Source organism: Macrosteles quadrilineatus, unplaced genomic scaffold, assembly GCF_028750875.1.
Source record: "Macrosteles quadrilineatus isolate MER2022 unplaced genomic scaffold, UCM_ALF_1.0 Scaffold_3__2_contigs__length_128488019, whole genome shotgun sequence".
NCBI lineage: Eukaryota > Metazoa > Arthropoda > Insecta > Hemiptera > Cicadellidae > Macrosteles > Macrosteles quadrilineatus.
In genome coordinates, this window is record NW_026542596.1 from 68846456 (window position 1) to 68873101 (window position 26646).

The 26646-nt window shown below is 36.2% G+C and overlaps 1 protein-coding gene across 1 annotated transcript in view; it reads right to left on the reverse strand.

Moving 5' to 3' along the window:
- LOC128990504 (sialin-like) overlaps positions 1-26646 on the reverse strand; it is a 61272-nt gene that overhangs the window by 2962 nt on the left and 31664 nt on the right. Inside the window, exons 4-10 of the mRNA XM_054412878.1 lie at positions 13455-13697; positions 9833-9917; positions 7135-7361; positions 6649-6798; positions 6077-6209; positions 2790-2945; positions 1595-1680 (exon numbers count right to left, since the gene is read on the reverse strand). Coding sequence (XP_054268853.1) covers positions 1595-1680; positions 2790-2945; positions 6077-6209; positions 6649-6798; positions 7135-7361; positions 9833-9917; positions 13455-13697 — 1080 coding nt within the window. The remainder of the gene's footprint in view (positions 1-1594; positions 1681-2789; positions 2946-6076; positions 6210-6648; positions 6799-7134; positions 7362-9832; positions 9918-13454; positions 13698-26646) is intronic.

Sequence of the window (26646 nt, forward strand, 5' to 3'; positions counted from 1 at the left end):
ATTGTACTCATTATAAAAGTACGAAGCTTTTGATCTAGTTTTACATCAGTAAAAACCCCGTTGTACCATTATTAAAACAAGAAAAATGCCTGACTTAATTTTTTTTTAGCTTAATTACTATTATTAAGCCTCTTAAAATACAGAGTTCTAAGGCTATCTTAGTTACTAAATGCATACTACTTTGTACTTACAAACAAATGCCTTTAAACCTGATTAAAATTGAGTTAATGACAAAAGCAATAGTGAAGTTAAGTCATAATAGTTTTTAAGTTTTAAAAATTATACAATTTATTGCCACAATTAATTAATTAAGTCTAGGAACATATTTAGGGACATAAGAGAATTCGGTCTTCGACAAAAGTTGGGTTTGACGTGGTTTAACACTTCATCAAATTGGGCCTTTAGTGTTAAACCCAAATAACATGCATTTGATATAGGAAAATTAGGTTTTTTGTTATTTACGCAAAAACTAAAAGAGATACGAAGTAAGTGTAAATTACAAAGTTGTTAGGAATTAAAAAAACCTATAAAATGATGTGCCACTTGACATATGTTGCTATTTGAAATTTTTGAAAAATGAGCATTTGCAAATTTTCAAAAATAAATTTTTTTGGAATCTTTATAATTTCAAAAAACCGTTACTTGTAGCATATCAAAGTAAAGCTAATTTCATAACGAGTAAGAAAATTCAACCGGAGAAGGGATAGATGCATTGGTATAGGAAACACAGAGTATTAAAAAAATATAGATTTTTTCAAAAAAAAACTGCCGCCATTTTGAAATGGGAAAAGATAACTTATTTCTGTTTTCGCCAAAATGTTTGTCTATTAAATACCTTTAAAATGATGTATAACATGACATATGTTTACATTTGAAAATTCCTAGATTCGAACTAGTGACCCTCAGTTTTTGGCACACCCTGTATTGGGAAAAAGTTAAAAATATTTTTACGTTATTCCTTGGGGTCGATTTAGCGGGAAATAATTTTATTTCATCCTTGTACGTTAAGCCGTTTTTCCGTAATCAATTTGAGACACCTCTCGTGAAACACCCTGTATAATCCTATTTTGGTCTAAGAATCTTCAGTGAAATACCGGCTTTCACATAAGCTATTAGTTATTCTAGGCGGACGAGTTTCAAGCAAACGCAAGGTGAAGAACCAACATAAAAACCATTTTTCATGAGGTTTTTATGATTAAAAATCAATAGCTCCAGTATTGTTCATGATTTTTATATGTTTTAGACTCAAAATAATCAGTAAAGTAAAGGCTTTAATTTGAGATATTGATCGTTTGAATCAGTTAAGCTCAAGATACTGTATTACTCAATCAAACATCATAAAGTTGATTTTTGTAAAAATCATAGAGTTGAAAAAATTGATAATCAAGCCACTATGAACAGAGATATAGCATATTTTGTGAGCGCAAACACGGTAACGCCGTAAGACGTAATGAGTAAGAGAGAGACAGCTCAGACATTAGGTGGTGGGGGGAGCGCCGAGCGCCCGGACCGATAACCCAGCACACAGCGCGCGATCCAGTTGTAGTAATAGAATCGATGGTTGCAATTAGCTGCAATATATATTCTAACTTACATTTTGATAAGTGAGTAGACCAACAATGTACGCAGAGAGCCAACCTCCAAAGGAAGACAGGGTGTTTGCCATCCCAAAAATAGTTCCTGCAAAAATATTTAAGTTTTGTATAACACACTAGTTGTAGCCCACAAGTTATAAAATCTGTATTCTGCACATGTCTACCTTAGTGACACTTTTGCATATGCAGGGAGGCAGTAGTAAAATACTGAAAATATCAGTGACTGAATAAGTTGAAGCTTTGCAACCTCAGGCAGCGTACCTCTGAACCTGTACAAATCTCTCAGTCTTCCTATTGCACTATGAGAGATATGTGTGATATGATCTGAAAAACTTAAATATCTGTCAATAATGGCACCAAGAGTCTTGGCTTTATCACACACTGCCAGACTCCTGCCATCAAGTCATCTCTTATATACTATCAGGGATAATTTCATAGAATAAATTGGTCATGTGCCGTACATGTGCTATGATTTTATTCTAAAACCTAACTGAAGTTTAGGTAGCAGCCCGTTATTATGCCAACAAAAATGTACGGCTTTTATAGGTTGCCAATAAGCAACCTTTGCCCAGCTGTTAGGGCAATGGAAAACCCCCCATTTAACCCGTGTAAACGTTTGAACTATTAGCAGTGAAAAGGGTTCTGCATGTATAAATATCTGGTCAATCACTATTTTCTCTAATATTTTAGAAATTTCTGGAAGAATTCATATTGGTCTAAGGTTTTCTACCTTTGTTGGAGCAGAAATGTTGGGCAACAGCCTGCCAATACTTTGTTTCTACGGAATTGGAATTACTGGATGAGAGACTCATTCACGAGATTTGTGATAGCTTCTATAGAAAACAGACTTACAGCTTTTAAAATGTCTATTGATATTTCATCACTGTCTACAGCTTTAGACTTTATTTTATTCATTACTAGTTTTACAGTGCGATTCGGTTCTGACACTACTAAATCTGAATTCATTTCTTGTTTCATCTTGTATATGAGTCATGTAAAATTGTAGCACAATCAACAGCTCTAACAGGTATAGTTCTGACAATATACTATAATATTGTAGAATCTTAGCGCTATAGATATTACAATTTTGTTCAGAATCTGAATCATAATTGTCAGTAGTGGCAATAGACAAAGTCTTCATTGTCATTGAAAGAGATAAAAAAAACTGCCTTGGAAATAGTCTACATACTGTACCTGAATAGTTTGGAGCAATGTCGAGTCCATTTCCAAGGTAGCCTGCAGTGACGGCTCCATTAACCGTGAGAGCTGCTGTGAAGATAACAATAGAACCAACCCTGTCACATCCTAGGAACACCTGTGCAATCATCATCAAACCCGGCACCATTACAGCTGTAATAAAAATACACAAGTTACACATTTGTGTGGCCAATTTAGTTACTGATAACTATAGCAGGATTGAACACTGTTCCACAGAGCACAAGAGTTTTCCTTACAGGTCCTCGATGACATACCGTCTCAATGGAGTGAGCTAGTTTTTGCAGCCCAGTTAAAAACCATACGGGTAAATTTTTTAGTAGTGTTCAGAAAAGCATGAGAGCTTTCCACACTACACGGTTACAGGGATGGCAGAAAACCGCCTTGCAGCTGTCCACTGCCACTGAGTCGGCCAGACAGTTGTCGCACCGTGGCGCTGTGCACCAGTGTTGCATGAAGTTAAATGCAAGTTGTCACTCTACCCGGTTTCTAGTTGAACGGGATTCGGCCAGTCAGTGCAAATAGATCAGCTGTTGCACTGGCTTGTCAATTGGACCCTACAGTCATAAACCATGTAATGTGAAATTAACTTAGACAAGGGATAAAACTGTAGCCTACCATTTTTAACCAATTAACACCAACATATTTTTTAAAATCTATTAATCATTTTTTTAGGTTATGTTCTTTTATGTCCTTTATGTATTTCAAAACGATATGTTCAGTAATAATAAAAGTCAAAAACCGTGTCCTCTTCCTCTATACTAATTTTAAAAGAGGCAAAATAGAAGTTGTGTGCAAGCATTCCTAACCAAACTCACTAATGCTGTTGACTTCCACCCAAGCCAGACACCGTTTATTCAAGGTGGGCCCTTATACAATCTCATCAATCAATCAATCAATCAATTATTGAGATGGGGACGCCACCTATGTGCGTATTTTAACCCAAATATGAGTGAAGGATGAGTGTAGAATGGTGTGTGATGACCTGTGTAGCTTTTTTACTGACTAAGATCAGCGGTTTCATTAGTCAGGATCATTTATTTAAAGCCCAATGATCAGGAACAGCTGGGTGCAGTTTCGAACCATCAAGAAGCTACAGACTTTTCTCAAGATCAAACCGGCGACCTTTTGATTACTAGGCGAGCACTATAACCACTCAGCTACCCAGCCAGTCACTGAATTGCACATGAATTCATGAATTGCACACAGGATTCAAACCCACACTTGTAGAAAGACTTCAACACTATACTCGTCAATGTGACGACTTAGCCAACTGAGTAACCATGCCACTGTTGGCGAAACGTGTCGATTGACACTATAACCACACTATTATGACAGCCTTGCAGGTTAAATTCAACAAACTAGTTGAGCGTTAGTGGGTTAGTAGGACAGCTAGCTATCATGCTGCGAAATGCGGTGACAGGCTACACTCATTTGTTACAATGGGTTAACTGATTGGTTATGTAACTTAACCCAATTTAAATTCCAAATTTCAATATTTAATTTCCCTAACATTATCAGTTCTTATATCCTGAAGCGAATTTCCATTCCTATTTCTTAACACGTTTGCTGCTAACCACTAGATGCCGGGACGGCGCCAGGAGCTGAACTAACGCTCGCCGCTGCGTAACATTTCCACTGATACACTGAATTACAGTAAAATCTACAGTAGTTATACTGGATGGCAATGTTCTGCAATAAAACTGACTTTGGACATAGTACTAAGCGATTTTAATAGATAGCAGCACTACCCAGGTTGCAGTCGGTAAAGTAGTGTTGCTATCTAGCAGGAAAGAGGTGGGTCAAAGCACTGTTCTAAACTACCCTGGTGGTGATTTTGGGAACTATATTTTTCATTGTCAGAAAAGTACGTTCCCACGAGCTGCAAAGAAATATAGGACGCTCGTGACGAGCTGGCTGATCCATGGAAACGTTAAACAACAATGAACGGTGAAGTTCCGGAACGTTCCTAGCTCCTGGCGTCGTGGCTCAGCTGACGTTCCAGAACGTCCGTAGCAGTGAACGTGTTAATCACCTTGAACTCTGTAGCACTTAGTCCTATTGATCACTTCCTATTTTCCATAATTTCCAATGATTCTATTCTTGTTCCTAAACTAAAGTGCAAATTATGCATACGATTTCCGGTGACAGATACACAAGACATGTAAATAGCATTCTGGAACATCAGACAACAAGTCCAACTCACATGGACTCAAAAAGCCAATACAGACAGACCCAAAAATACACACACAGGAGACCCGTGCTGTATAATGTGTGTTGTGACCCATTGGCTGAGGGATTCCAGTGTTTTGAAGGAGCAGAGGAACGAAATCTGCAGTCAATAGGGGGTGGTGAAATTATGGAAAACAGGAAATTATGAGTAGGACTACAACGAGCTTAAGAAATATAAATTTAAATTTCAGTTTATAGGAAGTAATTAGGGTACATTAAATTAAAAGAAAATTAAAAATTGAAATTGAGTTAGTTGTTACAGTAAAAATCGTAGAGTGTGAAAGGAGTGTAAGAGACTTTCCTTATCAGTTTGGTAATATGTCGCACAGCCACAGTAAAATATTCCTGAACTTTTGTCAACGTCTCTCCATAAATAATGAACAACCACAGCCAGTCTTCTGCAAATTTGTTGGGTCTTTTGGCAAACTCCTTTAAACCACTTTAAACATCCAAACTTCACCGTTTATCCAGCGTCTAGTGTCATTCGTGTTTAATGACAGTTAATAAACCATCGTTGACACCAGAATCTCTACACAGAGCGAGATATAAAAAAATATACACTGGTGACAAGTTGAATTGTGGCGGCTTACACTTTTTATACACATTCTTTCAAAAGGTTGACACCTTTTAACCACGAAAATCAATTAGCAGTATATAGTTAACACTTAGTGGAAGATTTTTCCTTCCATCGTTAAAGAATACTTTGGAGCTTTGCATAGAGATAAAGACAATATGCTGCAACATTTTAACCAGCCCGCTTAGTCGTAGCAAGAGCTTGTTCAAAATCTTCATTTACAGAGATAACCCCCACATAGGACAAACAATTTACTGACTATACACGTAGACTTACCTTTTTTTAATTAGTTTGAGATGAAGCATAATTTGAAAATTAAAATCACCGTGAAATTTAAACATACTAAAGCATACTGAACTAGTATTTTTTGAAAAAGATAGAGAAAGATGGAGGGGCTTTGTTGGTAGGGCCAAATATCTCCTTAGATATGGTGGCCATGGGACTTAGTAAGTAAACGTACCGAATGTTGTGAAGAGTTTTCTGATTGCAGTAGTAGACAGTCTTCCAGAAGACCTCAGATAATCAGCAATTGAACTGGTAGTGATGGCCATGACATACTTCCCGAAATATGGCAGACTTGAAAGAAGGCCGTTCTAAAAAAAGATTAAGTCACATTACGAGTTTTATGGTCTAAAAGAACTGAAAATTCAAGACATAAATAATCAATTGCACTTCATTGTACTATTCTACTTCAGTCAAAATGGAGGTTTAAATACAAGCATTTCGGGGCTAAAGTAGTTCTTTCTCTCCCTGGGTTATATAGGGTATCCAAGTGATTATGGAAAGCTTGCCTTTGAATTTGAAGCTTACCACTGGGAGCAAGCTGGAGCATAGCTTGGTCAACGAGGCCCTGAATTCAAATTCCGCTAATCATCAATGGATTCTATCTAAGTGATAATGCTGCAACCCTCAAGGTCTAGCCCGAAGTAATGTGTAAAACAGTTCCAGGTTTGATCCTAGCGCCCTAGGACGTGAAGGTGGGATATGAAAAACCCATTCTTCTACCTACCTAGTCAATCAATATTCACTAACCTCTTTAATGTTGAACGCCAAGATATACTTCATGTAAGTAGGCAGTTGGTTGACCACAGTAAAGTATCCGAAGACACTTGCTCCGTGAGTGATGACGATTGCCCACACTGGTGGAGATGTGATGATACTCTTCCAAGGCACTGTCAAAGCCTACATTAGAAAACATTGAAAATGTTACAGTAAACCTTCATTAAATATACATATGAAGTACACATCCATACACATTCAAATTGTCCACATTGATTGCCTAATTGAATTAAATCCTCTTAATGTAAACGAAAGACAGTTCTGTTCCAACATATTTTGGGCATCCATTGTTTATAATAGACCCCCTATTGTAAGAAAAAGTGTGAATATTTTAAGATCAATAGTAAAAATATTTTTTTATTATGTCTATGTCAGTAGCGTTTATTAGGATTTTTTGTAAGAGCTGTCCAAATCCTTATGTTTATTTTAATGTGCAAGTATACCTTGCAACTGCTATACCTTGTGGCTGGTGGAGGTAGAGGAAGTTCCGAGCGCACTCTCGATGTATTGTCTCTCCTGAGGCGAGATGCGTGGATGATCGGCCGGGTGATCAAATACTACTAGGAACCACACAATGGCCCAGATGACGCCAATCACTCCCGTCACATAGAACACACTCTCCCAGCCAAAGTGAGCAATGAGGAACCCACACACTGGCAGAGTGATGGCTGCTCCCAGGGACGATGCTGAGGACATTCAATAAAGGATATGTCGTTTAAACAGTTAAATGGCTACAGAGAACCTTCTCATGTGAATGCCAAGCCCTAGCTAGAATCTACCTAACATATACCTGTGGAGCAGGGGTCCTCCAGTGTCAATGGGAGGGGTGAAGAGAGGCTCTCGCACTGATCGCACAGTGTGTATTGTCATTTTTTATGGTTGAAACAAATAAATGTTACCATTAGATGTAGGGCTATAGTTGTCGTGTTACTATGTATTAATCGTGAATCGCGTATCAGTGACGACAACATAATGTTTATGACATTTCCAATATGTTTTTGTTTAAACTGCTTGGTTGACAGCAGCTGATCAATTAAGGTAAAAGGAAGACTTGCTCCTTTTCACACTAGGTTTTGCCATCCGACACACAACAGTATGATTTTAAGTTGTGTCTATGTTTATTTCTCAGTACAATGTTTCTCACTGTAGGCGAGATAAATGTGTTTACAATGTCACAATAAACATAAACAGTGTCCAATCGTCAAGTCAGATTGTAAACAATAAACCACAGACTAGGGAACAAGAGTTTTTTTCCTTTTGTGAATAAACATTGCAACAGCTGACCTATTTGCACTTGCTGGTGGGCTCACGTTTAATTAAAAACCATGCAGTATATGAAACCTTGCATTTAAATACAGTACATTCGCCAATGATGCAGTTCTTCTTTACTAAAAAAATTACCCCTACTAATTACCGGTTCTTGAACTTAACCGTTCTGTAAAAACCGTCTAGTGTGAAAAGAGCACTATAAGGTATTTGAGGCTATGTAGTATAGGATTGCTAATTTTAGAGATATATTGATTTATCTGTTCTAATGTTTGACTGGGACGGGTGGCGTCGTCCTGTAATCCAGCTACTAGGAGGTCACGAATTGTGGATATTTATAGGGATGCACTGTGGATGCGATGCTCACTGGTGTGGATTAACGTCCGCACTAGTGAGTACTACGACTATCCGCAGTACTATCCTGATAATTAGACCAATTCGTAAATTACAAGGAAAAATGTGGTTCGGATTCCACTATAAACTGTAGGTCCCTTAGTTGCCATTAGCTGTATGGGCTATTAATTAACAGCTGTGTCTAAGGAACATGTCGGCCTTAGTCACTAACAAGACTACAAGATCGCGCCACTCATCCTACACTCATCCTTCACTCATATTTGGGTTAAAATACGCACATAGTGGCGTCCCCATCTTAAATAATTGATAATTGATAATTGATGAATGAAAAAAATATGTACAAATAATGTTAGTGATAAATATTATTCAATCTTGCAAGGTTAAAGCAATAGTTAAGTCTATGATTATCATTTCCTATGATGCCAACAAACAGAAATAAATAATTATCTAAATGAGTTTGCAAACACAAACAATTTACTTGTTTTGCAGTAATTTATAGAAAATTATCTAACTCCAAGATAAGATTTGGTAACCGTTCTAGCAGATCACATTTTTAAAATGTTTAATAAACAATTAAAAAATCGGCTATTTGCATTATTTTTACCATATTTTACCAAATACGCAAGCTATTCTTGATGTTATAGAATAAATGTACTAAAAATAATAGATAAAATATTTTTTTTTGTTTTTTAGGTTAGCAGGTGCAACAGTCATTTCATGGGGGGTTAAAATGTGTTTATACCTTTAAATTTTAGGACACTAGGCTCCAGCCTGTTTTCACTTTACTTCAGGCTAGGCCTAGAGGGTCAACGCATTGTCACTTAGATCAAATCCATTGGTGATTGGCGGGATTTTAATGCAGAACCCTGAGGAACAAAGTCCCGAGCATCACTAGATCAGCTCGCACCCAAATAAATGGAGATAGAAGATTTTTTTGTCCCAGGACGCTAAGGCACGAGCCCGAGATTGTTTTTCACATTACTTCAGGCTAGACCTAGGGGTTGCAACATTATCACTTAGCGAGAGGAGGAGCATCAGACTCTGGTTCTGGCGATTGACTGCGTGAGTGCCAAGTTCCTTAGGGACAGGGGCTGGAGGATTTTCTTGGGCATATCTAGGGTTAAGCTCAAAGTTCTTTTAGGTGCTCCTGATGACGATCAGAATACTAAGCAGGCGAACCTTCAGCACAGTAAAGCTGCCACTGCGGTACTCTGCGCGAGTACTGCGGGTGGGGATTTGGACTTTGCCCTTACCCAGGAACTATGGGTAAGAGATGGCTTAGATAAAATCCATTGGTGATTTGGTGGGATTTGAACCCGGGACCTCAGGGACTGAAGTCCCGCGCTCTAACCACTACATCAGCTCACTCACCAGAGATATAAGATAGAACGTATAGAAATCTAGAAAGCACGCATCTAGTGTACTGAACATTTCATGAATACAAATTTTAAGGAAAATGTAAGCGTTCTAGTGGGACACCTGATTGGCTGTGTATAACAATTAAATTGTAACACTAACAATGTGCTGAGTTAATTACCCATCATGTTGGAGATAAACTTGCTTCTCTCATTGGGTGGGATCCATTTGGCAGCCATGGGTTGTACAGACGGCCAAGTCGCTCCCTGTAATTTGGAATCGAGATTAAATACAATGAAAACTAATAGTTTAAAAGTTATTGTATCGTATCATTGTATCAGTAAAGAAAAAATCAAACTGTAAGGTCTGGAAGGATGCAGATAGATAGTAAAAGTCCAAAATATTCAGAAGGCTGCATAACTTACTTTCTTGTTCCTATAGTAAAAAAGTTGCTGGTTCGGTCGTGAGACAACTTAGTAGAGGTTATTGATGGTTTGAAACCGGAACCAGCTGTTTCTGATCATCGAAGTTTAAAATATGATTCTGGCTAAAGAAACAGCTGATCTTAGTGACAAGCTCACTAACACTATTGTCGGGACCACGACGTAAGTTTGCAGTTGGTGGCAGCCAATCACAAGACAAGGCTAGTGCGACGTTGCCACATCGCCCGTTGACAACACTATTTAAAATATACTAAGCAATATATTAAAATCAGCTGGTATTAACAGATTTGGCAACACCGCACGGTTCTCATTGGTTCATTCAAAACCATATGGTTAATAGGCTCCTCCCTCAACTGCAAACTTACGTGGTCCCGACAGTAGTGATCATCTCACTCCATTCTACACAATTATATTTCAATGAACATACGCCCAGTTGTGTTCCCATCTTAAGCAAGAATGAATCAAGTGAAAATGAGCTGTTTTCCGTAGGCCTACTGTTTATAGGTGTGGCAATGTGATAATTTCCATGCAGTGGTAGGAAAAGATACAATCATATTGCTATTTAAATTTACATTGTTAAGCACATAAATGGTAAAAACAGCAGATTTAAATCGATATCTATAAAAGAGGAACTATGTATGTGTGTGTGTATGTATATACGTTATGGACTCCGAAACCGCTCGACAGATTGTAATGAAACTTTCAGGCATTATTAAGCATCTTTCAAGGATGGTTCGAGTGAAGTTTGGTGCAGATCTATCAAAAGGGCTCTGCCCCAGAGGGTTTTAAGTGGGCCAATGTCAGACTTTTTGATCTACAATGTTTACAAATAAATATAATTTAAAAGCAGATGTTTACTTTTACCAACTGTTTTGTAGGTTTGAATAATTACAACATTCTGTTTTAGCATTAGTCATGATTTGAAATAGTGCCACAGTGTTTCTACAGAGTGCAGCACAGAAAACTATTTTATTTTTGAATAAGTCCAAATGTATTAAACCCCAATCGCAGCACTCCTGTGCACTTAACAACGTTTAAATTCTCCAATGTTAAATATTAAAACATAAAAACCTTTATCAAAGTATTATAAACAATAAAAGGGATGACTTTTTAAAATTTATGACAACAGCTAATTTGCAATCAAAAGGTGAGTGAGCGTAGCGAACGAACATCAACCTGGAGGCGAGTAAGCGTAGCGAACGAGCTAACCTGAAAACAAGTGAACGCAGCGAACGATTTCCAACCTGAAGGTGAGTGAGGGCAGCGAACGAACTTCAACCAGGACGTGATTGAGCCATGCGAATACTTATGAAGTTAAGCGGGGCAAAGCCCGCGGGTACAGCTAGTTATAAAAATAAATGGAAAAGAAACACCAGTGCGTAGTGAGCAAATGGAGATCCAGCTGAGAACGAGGGCAAATCAGCTGATCGCCTTTCCCTTGCTCTAAATCAGGCTCGGGAAAAAAAATTTTTATTACCTATCATCGAAAATAGGTACTTTGTGGGTACAGAGTTATTAGAGAAGAGTTTCAAGCCAATGGCATCAATAAAAATAAGAAAATTTAGTTATTTAATTTACTTGTATTATTGTTCTACAATGTTTCAAATTGAACTTGTTGTCCTCAGGTACAAAGATAAGATACATTTTCAGTTTGAAGCCACTCTGCCAGATTATTAAATCAAAGAGTGCGGTTCAATATCTGAAACGTTATCGAGCAATGTGCTTCAGCTTGGTATCTAACATGTCCTACAAGGTCGACTTACCCCTCTGCTTTCATTTAGAACAAGTAGTAACAAGCGGAAGTTGTCATCACAACTACAGTATAACATAGTCAACTGATTGTTTCATTTATAGCTGCATGACTATATGGCTGGTATTACTTTCTGTACAGCCATTTTGTATATTTTAAGAGACCTACCAAAGAAAGTGTATAAAATGTTGAATGGTTTAACAAGCGTTGACATCCTTGAGAGTAGTGTTGATTTTACAATGGAGAGGGAAAATCCAAGTTCAACATGAAACAACTTAGATTTTTTGTTTTTATTAAATTATATTTTCTATTATACATGTTAATGACAGTGAATTATGTATCTGATCTTATAGAATATTATTTTTCTCATTATTACGGACATTTTATTGTATCACTGATTAGGAAAACAAAAGTTTGTAGGGTAGAGGGAGATCTAGAATCCTTTCTATAGGTACGAATGAACCGAAAATATGGCAAGACTAGTACAGAAATCAGGCAATGCTGGGAAATACAATAAGAACAAATGTACAGATGAATCCAACAAAAAATCCATCAAAGTAAGGTCACAGTGGTACAGTCTAAGATATCTACTACACAAACTCTGTTTGGTTTTCATTTGAACCATTTAAATTTCACATTACTGTTGAAATAATTATTGTGTTTCACAACAAACTGATTTGTGATACGCATGTTATGTTCTAGATAGGTGTATCTGAAGAACAGGGCTCAATCCCAGATCCCAAACACCATGATTGTATTTTTCTAATTGTTTTTTTTTTTTTTTTTTTTTTTTGAGGTAAAAGCACTACTTTTTTGATTGGAATTCACAGTATGATAACAATAGTGTTCATCACATGGGCCAGATGTGTTTTTATCGCTACTCAGTTTCTAACCTTAGTATTGGTCTCTAAACGTGAGCTCAAGTTTTAGTTCCCAGTGATGAAATGCACTATTTTGAAACTCCCAGTGGGATACATTGAGGTAAAGGTCAGAGATTGATTTGAGTTCAGAATAAAGAGTGAAAATGTTATTATAAAACAAGCAGTGATGCATACCAATAAGAATTGTATTTCAAGCTGAGTAGGAATGCAAGGATAAGCTTTTTGCAGACTAAGATTAGCTTCTTCTTTGCCCAGGACCATTTATTAAGCTGGCCAATTCATTAACTACACCTAAAGATAATGAAGCGTATAGTTAGTAAAATAGTATTTTTTGTAGAAGATAAATCATCGGTTTATGGCAAGACAGGTTTGCAACTAAATTTCTAGGTAGGATTCCAGTGCCGAGCTGTATAAAATGTAAAGATCACTAATACAATATGTATTTTCCCATAGATTTTCAATAACCAACCTTAAACATGGGTTTCATTTGAGAAAAAAGCATTATTGAGTCTTACTTTCAATAACATCCCAATAACATTTAACTGTAGACAACAATGCAACAATTAATATCAGCTGATCAGTAATGAAGTAAATGAAGCAGGGCTGTCAACTATAAGCTTGTTTTCCTTCTAAACAGTAACTCTCTATATTTGTACATAATTTGGATTGTGTTAAAAAAAACTATATATCATACGGCTTGTGACATGTATTGGCTGTAGTTATACGTACCAACATGAACCCCAGTAGGACCCTGGAGATGACCACCACTACGTAGCCGACTCTGGTAGCCAAGGGAGTGATGAGAGTGATGATAGCAGCGGCCAACATGGAGTATCCAAACACTCTCCGAGCTCCAACCATCTCCGCCAACCGTCCGCCGGGCAGCTCCGTACAGATGTAGCCCCAGAAGAAACTCCCAATGATCATGTTCTGCTGTTTGGCATCCCACGGGAACCGTATACCATGATCCACCTGCAGACAGATATATAACAATAATTAAAAGAGGCTATTGGGTATTGCATTAAATTAAATGTGGAGCAGTTTTCATTAGCTACAGTATGAGGGTTGGTAAACAACGGTCTCCATCAAGCTAAAGTCGCAGTCGTTGTTCATGTTGTTAATATTCCATACAATATTTGATCTATACAAAAATAGAATCACTCTTTGTACAGAAACATATTACTGTATGTGTTAAGAGGGCTACTTTCACCACTACTGTACTCACTACACTTAGACTTGTTTATCTGTCCCACCAATTGGAGGAGGAAAATTAAATTTCTGTTTTGGTCCACACATTTTTAAATATTTTGTTTATTAAATACTTAAGGTAAAATATAAGCTACGGTTTCATTTTTTTATTTAATTTTATTTTTTTATTTATTTTTTTCTATGCACTTATAAAATTTATATTAAACGTTCAATCTCCCTTATAATACAATTTTAGCTTACCGATCAATTAATTCAAAGGCAATTTCAACCTAAAATTACACTGTAAACATTATCATCTTATAACAAAATTTATCATACGTTGATTATGTCTGTGTTTACAATAATTTTTACTCTCACAGTTTATGAGCATAAGGATGATAAGACAAAGGGACACACCTCCACGCATCACGTGATTGGTCTACGTCATCAGGTCTTATCATTCAGCTGATAGTACAGTACAGTGGTGGAGCAAATGTCAATTACCCACTACACTGCCTTAGCAATGATGACGAGAATTCGGTACCTCCTAACTTGAGCATAAATATATTTAACTATTCATAACCATTCTGAATTAATCCAACCAACATTGAAATGCGAAATAGCATTTCACATTGAAACCCAATAAAAACTACTGGAGTTTTATAGTTTTCTGTGAAATCCATACAATGAGCTAAATTTAAAGAGGATTGGCTAAAATTGAAGAATTACTGTAAAACATCTTCATCTTTTGGAACATCATTATCGAGAATTGATTTTATTGCTTCAATGCGATATGTTACTAGATTCTTGCTTCAATGCGATATGTTACTAGATTCTTTTGAATCTGACTTACATTAGCACAGGAGTAAGTAGCTTTACACTTTTAAATACGGCAAGTTTATCTTTTCAAATTAAATCATATGGATAGAGTATTTTTTTTAAACACGCATCAGCGCAAGGCCCCACTAGAAAAAACTTTCTAGTGGGGCCTTGATCAGCGCCCCACTTATGAACCACACTAGGTTGCCTAGAAATTTAAAGCCTTACTCGAATTTTTAAAAGCTTTTTTACAAGCTTTTTTTTACACTGATTTGTGTGTTTTGTGTCTAAAATGAAAGAGTAACTGTATTTTATACGGATCTTAAGAACCGCATTATATTCTATTTCGCGTCCTCAAGCTCCAGAATGGACGACTACAAATACGATTAATAACCGCACGAGCGAAATCGTATAAGCCTAGTGTGAAAGGAGCGTTATGCCGTTGCAAAGCATGTGTATAGCAGATAGTATCTGCGAATAGTATTACTGCCAATCTTTGAGAGCACATTTTTAGAACACCCTAAATATAAAGACTCAGAGTAATCATCTAGGATGTGTCCTAACTCATTTTCATTATTTTTCTATCACGTCACCTCGTCTCTTATTTAAGTTTGTGTTTAGTCCGGACGAATATTAAAAATATTTTCATTTCAAGACCGGGTTATTACCGATACGTCAACTTATTGTAAATCAATTCTCAAAACACAAGGTCAATTCGAGGGACACCTAACACTGAGGTATATGGCTTGCCTTCCCTTCAGAGTAAATTAAATGCATGTGTGCAATAGACAAAGGTTTTCAGCTAGCATGGTAAAGTTTTCAAGAAAACCGTTGCCTATTATTGTCTTACAAATAATCGCTGTTGTTAACAAGTAGGATATCCTGATTAGTTGAATATTCTGCAATTGTGGACAAATAATAAAAAAAATTGAGGAATTGCTGCGGAGGTAAAATCAATCAGTATAGAGAATTGATCAAATTTGTTTAGGTTCAACTACTCTACTCCCAAAAGTCAGTTCTATTTAGTTCTAGTTCTAGCTAGATAACGACGGACCGGTTGGAACATATCAATAATCTCGTCCAAGGCCGTTATACTGATTCTATCCTGACTAGGGTTTCAACTGTTTCCTTTGACCTACTGCCTTCCCATCCCAACCACAATCCCACAGATTCCACCCACGAGTTCAAAAACTATCCGAGAGAACGTAGCGATCAAAACACCACCTAGAGGGTCAAGGTTGACCCTTGTTGTTGACAGAAACATATGTTGTTTTATTTTTTTTTTTAATCGTGTCATTTTTGTATGAACAGAAATAATATGATACATACGTGAAAGGAATATCGATTACATTTTGATAAATAAAAAAACCGTCAGCTACATCAACCACTGATGCATACAATCTACAAAGAAGAGTAGGCCTAAATCAAATTATGTGACTTTTTCATACCAATAAATTTTAGTTAAAAATGTAATTAGAGCTAAAAGATTTAGATTTCCCTTTCGTTTTTTACAACTTACCTTCAGTAAATAAATGTTAATAGAAAACTTTCGGCGATTTGAAAGCTGGTATGTCTAGTTTTCCCAGTAGAATTTGTCAATTAAGATAAATGTTTTTTCAATACAAAAGCGTGGAAATAAACATCGATGTGTATCAATAACACCATCAATTGGAATTACCTTTAACAAGTGATAGTAGAACAATTGATTTCTAGTAAGAAGTATTGCCTCAAATGCATACTGATATAGAAAATATTGGGGTAATAGGACGGGGTAGCTTAAGGGGTTTTGTGAGAAAATTCACAAAACTTGCAATAGCTTTTGAACTATAATTTTTACAGCAAGATTGTAAGGTTGTTCCATTATGTTCAGGGTTAAAAGGACTGTGACATACTAAACTTCAGTCAAAATCTTTCAATCTGTTTCAGATTATTCTGTTATTTAATATGTGCTTATGCTTGATAATAACCATTACAACTCAAAATAAAATAAAAAAATAATAAGAATAAGAGGTTTGAAGATACTATGGATTATAACACACATACCACATTTCATTTAAATCATACCATTAGTGGTCTGTAGTTCTACACACAGACATCACTTCGAAACTTTTTAGGTTCATAGACGCCCAAAACGAAAATTGCCACCAGAAACCAAATGGTCCACGAAAACAATAATGTGTCCATTTACTGTGTTCGGGGAGAGAAAGTAAAACATGTAGAGTTTTGGTGACGTCAAGCACAAATAACATAGAGGAAGGAATAAAGTACGTCTTCAATTTGTGGAGTGGGCGAATAACCTTGGCCTACTGTAATGTAGATACAGATGATACAGCGTGGTTTTGTTTACGTTCGCGTTGTAACTGACAAGAGTCGGCGTGACATGATTAGGTACCGATTGTATAATTAGAAGGTGAAACGTAATTATAACCGATTATGTTGGTGAAGACGATAATCAAGAGTAATTAAATGTAATTATGATTACACTTTCATGAGTAATCTTGTTTGGCCCTCACAAAAGTCCGAATTTGTGTTGAAATTATTGGCTAATCTATGACAACAATTATGATTATTTGTTTTTAAATCATATTTATTTGATTTTGTAATGATGTTGGTCACTGGTGTAGAAAGTACTGTTTTGGGTTTCGAACTTCAGCATTCCTAGTCAATGATTGTATAGGTAACATTACTGTATTTATTTTAATAGGAAATTATTCCTGGTGTATGTCCTTGTGTTTAAAAGATCAAATAATCTTGCACTGGTCAGCACGAGAAGTACTTTAAAAAGTGTTGTTTGACATTTAGGCTACAAACCTCATTCAAAATCATTCAAATTTCATTTCAAAATATCATTACCCATTTTTAATACTTCTATTGCGCTGAGGAGTAAAAACTAGGGAGGAAAATGTTAAGAGAACATTCCGGTTTTACTTTGTTTACAGCAAAATATTTTAGTTATACTCCATCTGCACTTTACTACAACCATAGACAAAAAGAAATAAATATAAAATGTACTCTATTGTCTATGCTACAACTCCCAATGTACAGTAAAAAGCTAAGATATTTCCAAGAACGTAACTGATGAACGTAAGTTTAATGCAATTGAAAATGTGTAGTTAGGTTATAAAAATGTAAAACTTGTAGTATACGTAGGTGGAAAAAGACATAATTTTCACCGAATTCAATTTTACTAATTTTTATAATCGAAATTTTTTATCAAATGTTTAAAAAACTTATTTAATGAGCCGTGCGCGTGAAATAAAGATAAATAGGTAAAATATGCCCACATCTAAATAATCCTTTGAGACTTAATAAAATCATAATACAAAATGTAAGACGATCGAACAGTAACAAAGAACAATTGTAAATTTAATTTTGTAATTACATCCAAGTAGGCCTACACTACGTTTTTGGGACGAGAATCTATGTAGAGTAATACGAGACATACATGAGTATATCACAGAGAAGAAATCTTAATATTTGTATAATATAAATATTACTTCTCTGTGAGTATACTAAAGAAAGAACACTACATTTGATGAGTAGTGCACTTCGTGTACCATTTGACGTTTGATGATACCAATAAAAGTCTACTTTAGAACATTGAAATAAACCCTATTGTCAGCTCCACGCGTGCTGCTTGCAACACTCGGATCAAGGATGATCATGAATCTTTCTCGGTAGATATAAGCAATGAGACAATAAGTCTTGGAAAACACATTAAATAGACAGCTCTGAGACCTTAGTTCAAGGTGGTAATAAAACCGCCTTACCGTTAGCTATAAGCAATTTTACCGTAGGTAATTATACTCCTACGGCTGCTCACAGGACAGTATCCTGGGTTTCCTAATTCCTAAACGGCTTTTAGCATGGGTTGTTTTTAAGGATCAAGTATGCTACAAGATGGGTCTTACAAATAGCCATGAATTATTAGTTTGAAAATTTATAAGTTGAGGATTAGATGTAGAGAAAACGTATGGGTCAATTCAGTAGCGTGTCAGAGAGGAGAGGACTGCCGACGCTATATTATAGTAATTAAATAGTATATTCTGCCACTAGGGTCTTAAGAGACTTTTCGGCCAGAGTTAGCCTACTGTAAGTTACAGCAACTTGTGGGAAAACTCTTTAAAACAACTTTTAATCAGCATAACCGCGTTATTGCAGTTACGTGCACAACGTTTTAACATAACAACCGAGTCAATTATGCAGGTTTCCGTCTACGCAGCGTATCCACAGATGTGTTATCCCACCAAGGACAATTGAAAGACAACGCTTGACTGCTACCAAACCAAGGACGATGCAATCTGAGGAAACAGGATGACTCGGGGAAGTGAAGAGTAAAGAAGCCAACATCACATGACTAAGTTATATGTTACCCTATGAAGTGACCACCCTTTCGATTTTGACATCCTTGACGCCTGAAGATGACTTGGTAGAAAGTCGAAACTAGTTGCGACACCAACAATCAGGATTACTACGGAGCAGATATTTACACCAATTTCATATATTCAACTTAATACGGAGGCTAACATCAACAATTATATATGTTACCGACAAAGTATATGATCCAGACATCATAATGCATTGCCTACTAAAGTAAATGGAGTATCGTAATAACAATAGGGACATTAATAAGAAAACAATACCTTATTTGTGTAACACTTGAGGTAGTAAAAATTAATTAACCTGTTTTTATCATAAAAATATTTACATGATAATTGATTGAATATGTTATTCTATTTTAGATACTAAGTTCATAATAATCTATATTTTCAATTCGGCATGGCTACATTGTTTATATTTAGTAAAAATTGTATTTATAGTACATCGCCACTGTATCGGTGACCAAATTGATCTTATTTTAACTTTAAAATGATGTCTACTTTAAGAGTATGTTGCTTCAGTAAAAAAAAATTAATAAATAAAAAGCGAGGGAGAATAGATTACTCTTTATCCTGCGTTAAAACATATTGAACACAACCACATCAAACATAGCAATATTGAGTGCTGTTGTGTTTGTTCAGTCAAAGCCTGGTTCGGTCATGCTTATAGTTAAGAGGGACGGAAAGCGTTTTGACAATGTTTGCAACACAACAATTGAACAGTCTTCCAGTTTCCGGTTTGTTCCAATCGGAACATGGGCTGTTTTACTGTAAATTGAGGATAGATGCGTTGACTATACGTATTACTATATTTTTGTATATATTACTATATATATATTACTACAAATTTGTAGCCAATTTGAGAATAAACATGAAATAGTAAATAGTACCATCTCGGACCGTTGATAGGCAGTGGATCATGGTTATAACACCAGTTTTGCGAATCCTAAAGCAGTTAGAAGCTATCTATACTTTAGAAAAGATCTTAAAATAGCTTACCTGGTTAACAAGATTAATCGGTTACTTTAGTAATAAAACAATAAAGGTATTTAATGTTAGAATAAATTTGTACTTTAGTTGTATTTTTGGATGTTATGAAACTGCTAGCTTCGCATCCCTATGCCGTAGGAGAACAAATGTCCTCATCGACCTTCCAAAATTTAAATTTGCACACAAATGATTACTCCATGTAATGTAGCTGCCAATGTTGAACCACAGAGAAGACACAAATAATTACCCCCGCCGCAGCTACCTGCAGACTAGCGAATGTACAGAATCTTCACCGAAATACTCCCTTAAACATGTCAGATTTATTCCCTATTTAAGTAACAGGTTTGCTGCCACATGTAAGGTAACAAGTGTGTTTTTAGTAGCCAAATTTGATCAAAATGTATCCATAAACAAGAAAACTACAACCGTAGACGACTACAACAGTTTCCTTATTTTTCATTGAAATAACATATAAATTTACAGTAGTTTCCGAGTTTTCCCCGTAAACATTAGGCGTAAAACAACGCTTCGCTCGTGTTTTTGGCCTCTGGGGACACCTAAACGAACAAGTAAATCGGTCCCAGATCCAGGTCTTACTATGATACCTACGGTAAAAGTGTTTGTCTGTGGTTGAACGGACAAGAAACGCGATAGGAACGCGAGATTTTGTACTATAGGCAGTCTTGGCAGATCTCCGGACGTTCGAGGCTGGGATAGCGCCAACAAGTGGGATATTACATACAATTAGACAGCTACAACTACAACAACTGGTCTTGGCCTTACAAGGCACTGGACCAACATGTAACTGTAGCATTACTGGGAACTACAAACCAGGAATACCAGTGTCCCATCTATGGACCTATCCATGAACAAGTTTAAAAACAGTTTTACGTTTTCATAGGTATAAACGAGTAAACAAACATGATGAGATGTTTTTTTTTTTCATTCAAATTTGTATGAGGGAAGGTAAGTGATAAGTGCGATACAAAGCGGGTTGGGGATGGCTGAAATCGTCGTATGTGTTTTGGTATTATATTTCACTAAAACCAAATCTTCAGTTTATTTTGGCGATGCACAATGTCTCTCTGTTTGGGAGTCCGGAGTAGGCTATTTTTTTTACACTGACTTTCATTTTTTAAACACTAGAGTACCTTATGCTTTATGTCCTCTCCCTTCATTGCATGAGATAATGTGAGACAGTGGAATATGGACCTTCCTCGAGTACTAATAATTTATATTTGGTCTATAAGTTTATCATTCGGAATGATCACTACTAAAATTATTAGTCTCAGCATTCACAGAGTTTCAGATCTCCTTCGTAAAGAATGGTGTATTTATACCTGCATTTATTTACTTGTGTATCATCGGATAGAATCACGTTCTCATGAATCAGAAACTGTGTTAACAATTCAAACGGTTGTCTTTAAACTAGCATCATGTCCAAGCTTAAGTCTAGCATCCTAGGATGTGTAGGCGGGACATATAAAAGTGACGAGGGTTTGACCGAATACTTTTTTAACCACTAGTGTGCTTTCAAATCGTTTAAATTTCTTGGCCAGTTGAGAGAATCGTCTATGATTGCAGCCGAGTTTTCGCTGGCCGCGCTAATTGTAGGTTTTCATGCAGATACGGCAATTGACGGCCGTGTCTCTGGAAGCGCTAAACACAGTGCATAATCACAATTAATCGAACCTTGTCCATTGTTCCACACGGAACAGTGCGGAACCTTGACACAGAACTGTAGCCTCTACAACCGCTACGGGAGATGAGCTCGGCGTACTCTGATGAGTATTGGAGTTGATGGGAGAAGGGAAGATTGAGTATGCAGTTCACTCATGTACATCACATGTATCAATAATTTATATATCTAGGTATGGTCGTTGAGGCAAATGTATTCATAAGGATGAGTTCACAATAAAATGGAATAAACCTTTGTTACTGGCCATTGTTGTATCAGACTCATTGGATAGGATCACAGTTTGCGTATTTCAACCCAAATATGAGTAAAGGATGAGTGCAGAATGGAGTGTGTTGCCTTGGGTAGCTTTGCTACTAAGTTCAGCTGCTTCTTCAGCCAGGATAACTCAATGATCAAGTACAGCTGGGTCCAGTTTCGAACCACCAAAAAGCTACACATTTTTTCACGATATAACCGGTGACCCTTTATACTAGCACCATAACCACTGAGTACCCAGCCTGACGACTGGGCTCGGGCCAGTTCCAGGGAGATCTAGGGCATCAGGAGACATGTTCCATCATACAGACTATAGGGCTCTACTAGTCATGCGTTAACACATGGAATAATTTCGGAAGAGATGTCAAGACGTTCACTAGACAATGAAACCTTCATTATTGATCTTGGGTAAAAATGTTTATTTACTGAATATTCTCGTTGAGTGAAATGTAAACGAATCCAAACTTATCTCTTGATTGTTGACGGATCTGCTGGACCACTACCGTGGATTGTTTACTGATCAGCTGTTGTGAGATATCACGTGACTTGTGATAACAGTGATAACACGCAGACAGGTGTGGCTGTCTGTAGTAACACACAGCCTCCGTCGTCTGTAGTCTATACTTAGCTCACAGCTATCCACCTGTTTTCGCTGGACCAATTTGAAACCTACCAATATCGATGATGCGGGTTGGAAAAAGGAAATTGTAGATTGGAATTATTTGAAAAGAAACATCACTTATTTAAAATAACTTCCCTGTGTTAAATACAATATAAACAGTTTTACAATGTTGTTGCTTTTTTTGTCAATTGAAATGTTTGTGTTACTAAAAACAACTGAAAAAATGTTAGGAGCTGATGGAGTTTTTCATAAGGTTCCTGTAACTCTATTCGTGTAAGTAGGTACAGTATGTTGTAAAGATCAAAATAGACAAAATCCTGATTTTAAAGGTAATAAAACAGTACATGTAAATGACGACGTTTATAATAATAAAATATATAATAGTGTTTTTTTTATTATTAGTTACCTCAAATTAGACTGTCTTTACTACATTTTTTAGGTTGTTTATTTTCGCTGGCATCATTATACAAAAATTTAAATATATCTGAATTTGTAGACAATTGCTAAGAAATTCAGGGATTATGTCAAAAACCCCAGAAGTAAGTTTTGAAAGACAATAAGACCACGATACACTATTACCATTGACTATAGTCAATGCTATTACTCAATATATGAAATCAAAACCACTGTTTGCTACCTAGAGATATTTGCACTGCGTGTATGCACTTGGCTGATGAAACCAACTGTTGCATCCAGAAATAGCCAAGACGCGGCGCGGCGCCTGTGATAAGATGTTAGAACCGCCTCTTAGAGCTTATCTCAGCCGTGGTCGTTACTGATCGTTATTGCTCTCAAAGCGTTAAATGTCTCTTTGATTCTGACTATTCAACTGATAAGTTATTGTTGCCAAGTGAAATAAGTGACCGACTTTAACTTGTGAAAATAATTTAGCAACACTGTTGAAGACTACAGTATTTAATAAATCAATAAAATGCCTTTATTCCCTAGATTATTTCACCACTAACTGTTTTACAGAATAGCTCAGGTCAATATAACTAAAATATACAACAACTATGAAAACATGCATATGATAAGATGAATAGAGTTTGAAACGACCACTCACTTACTACTATTATTTTATTACATAATTTCCAGATTTCATATGCGTAAGATTTTTTTTCTACGGTCCAAATCAATGTTGAAGTGAGGCAAGTAAAGTCATAATTTAAACACAAAAAGACATATTGTACTGGAACTGGAAAATAGTTTATACAGGATATCGAGAAAATGAAGAAATAAATACCCGAAATCAGAGTTTCAGAATCTCGAATATCAAGAAGCTGCTCATATTAGGAACTAAAACGGTTGTAGTAGGACCCTCTGACCGTCTCCTGACTGAAACTAACCTTCCCTCATTTTGATTTAAAAACACTCATCTCATCATGTTTGTTGACTCATCTTCATACTTCAGTGGGAGTAATCCAAGACAGCTAAAATAGAATTTATTTGCCAAGGATGTCTAATATCTTCAAAATGACTTATCAAATTATTGTACAACTATGTGGCAATGATTTGGATTCTAGCATCCTCCGAAGATGGATGGATTTTTAACAAGTTCAATGACACGTTTATCCCTTGAAAAGCAAGATCCGCGAATCCACTTAAAAAATGCCTATTAAAAAAAAAACTACCAAATAGAGTCGCGTATAACTCAGTAGTTTCAACGAGTTCATATTTTTGTTTCAGTGATGCTTCCCAAAAATTAAATTTTAAAGTCTCGAGTATCGTTTCTCTTGACCAGCTTACATGTGAGAGTTGATCGTAAAGTGGTCCAATGAACACCTCTTTAGCATGAAACGGTCATAAAGGAGCCACTTCCAAACTGGGATGTCGACCAACTGTCACTGAGGCGTTTATAACGAAAGCGAGGCGAATTGTTTAGTGGTCAAACCAGGGATTCTGTCCTTGGACCGAGTTTAGGAAAGATGGGGACAAGGAAAGTTAGGGACACGGAAAGTTAGGGCCAAATAGGGGTTCGACCGGGGGGAGGGAGAGATTAGCTGAACTAGGCTCTGAAACGACTCTTTTAGAACGAATCGTTCTCCTGTTTCAATTCACAGAGAGCTACAGTAACGGGATTGACTTCAAAATCATAATTTGAATATTTCCAAACAGTAAACCTAAAAAAATTAAGAAGTATTTTAAGTAGCCTAAAATGCGATGATACTGTGTATTAGGAAGGAACTCTTAAACAACAAAATAATCGTTTCAAATGTTATTTGTTTAAGCACATAATGCGTTGGAATAGCGATAATTAGTTTGATTTTTTTTGCAATTTTGAGGATGAAGCAACCCGGCATAATCCTGTCACTATCTAGTTTCCACGAAATCTATCTACTGACTATATCACTGATAGACAGTAAATCACATAGTAAATGAAATACGGAATACCTGGAGTCTACAACTGATTTGTCAGTTTGTAGTTATTTTAATAATCACCTTAATATACTAACGGATGTCTCGTAATTCTTGCGTACACATACAAAACTGTCTACGGTCATATTCACAAACAGTAAATTGTAAAATAAATATAACTATGCCAAAGAAGCTGTAACGTTGATGGTGTTGTTATAAGTCATACGGCGACGAGCATATACATAAAAGTGTAGCAAATACTCCGTAACAGCAAACCTAAGTACTTACTAAAATTAATGTTAATTAAATAGGAAATAAATCTGACAATTTTTATGGAATATTTTAGTAGAACTCAAGCCGGGTAAATGGAAATTAGCTTAGTTTGCAGGTTAGCTGCGGCGGGGGTATTTTAATTTAGTTTCGCGCCTCGCGGCACTACCGGATCGCACAGCGAAAGACATACGGTAAGAAGATTATTCCTATTCTTGGCGTTATAACTATATGCCTACATACTTTTGCCTTATCCAACATCATACCTTGCATGTTAGGCTGCCAACTAACAGAATTCGTTGTTACTCATAGTTTTGGCATAAACAATGTTTTAAATGTAGGCCTACTGTTCGATGTTTTTTTTAATCTTAAAATATAATTGTTGCTGGTTAAATTAATTTGATAGTTTCATCCTGAGATCATTAGTTCACCTTATTTAGATTAACAAGTTATTGTCAATTGACCAAAAATTTATCAAAATGTATTACTTTGTTAAGACTTAGTACTATTGATTCACTCTGATTCGGATTCCTTTGACCCTACTAAGAGTTATTCTTGCCCGCGAGTCTACGACATGAGTTAGTTATGTACCGATTGTACTGGTACTTTGAACCATAAATACATTTTTTTTTTCAAAAACCTGTACCGATAACGAACGTGTAAAATTTGTCACTAAATTAATTGTCCTGGAAGCGATTCCAAAACAAGTCACTGATTGTAAATAACTTATAACTTAAAGATACAAGTGCAAGTTTGTAGAAAGAACACGTTTCTAAACAGATCGGCATTTGTTTTCAGACGAAATATTATATCGTCACATTATTGGTATTTGGTAAGTGACGTTTGCAGTAAAGAATTAAAGAAAACGTGTCCAATATCATACAAATCAGTGTTTGGAAAATTTTTTATATAAATATTTCAATCAGTATATACTGACGACGAAGGAATAAATTAGGCCTAAATTACTACCACTTTTAAGAATTCACAAAAAAAATAGTTTTATCAACAGCTGATCCTTAGAGTTCCTCTTTTGCGATTGCCACGTAAAACCGAAACAATATTTAGGTTGGGAATTGGAGGACAATCACACTCTCGCAACTACACAAAAGTTAACTGACCCGAGTGACCTGACACCCCATCAACTGGCCTGTTTGAAAGGAAAATCTAAGAAATTGCAAATGAAGTCGATTCGGAGAAACGTGCGAGGGGATTAACGGGACATCGTTGTATTCTGTTCACTCATATTTCCATTACCTTTCCAAGTACTGAATGTTTATGGGTTTGCTTAGATTAAACAAAAGGTGGAATACTTTGTACCAGATGCCTACGACTATATTTTACAAC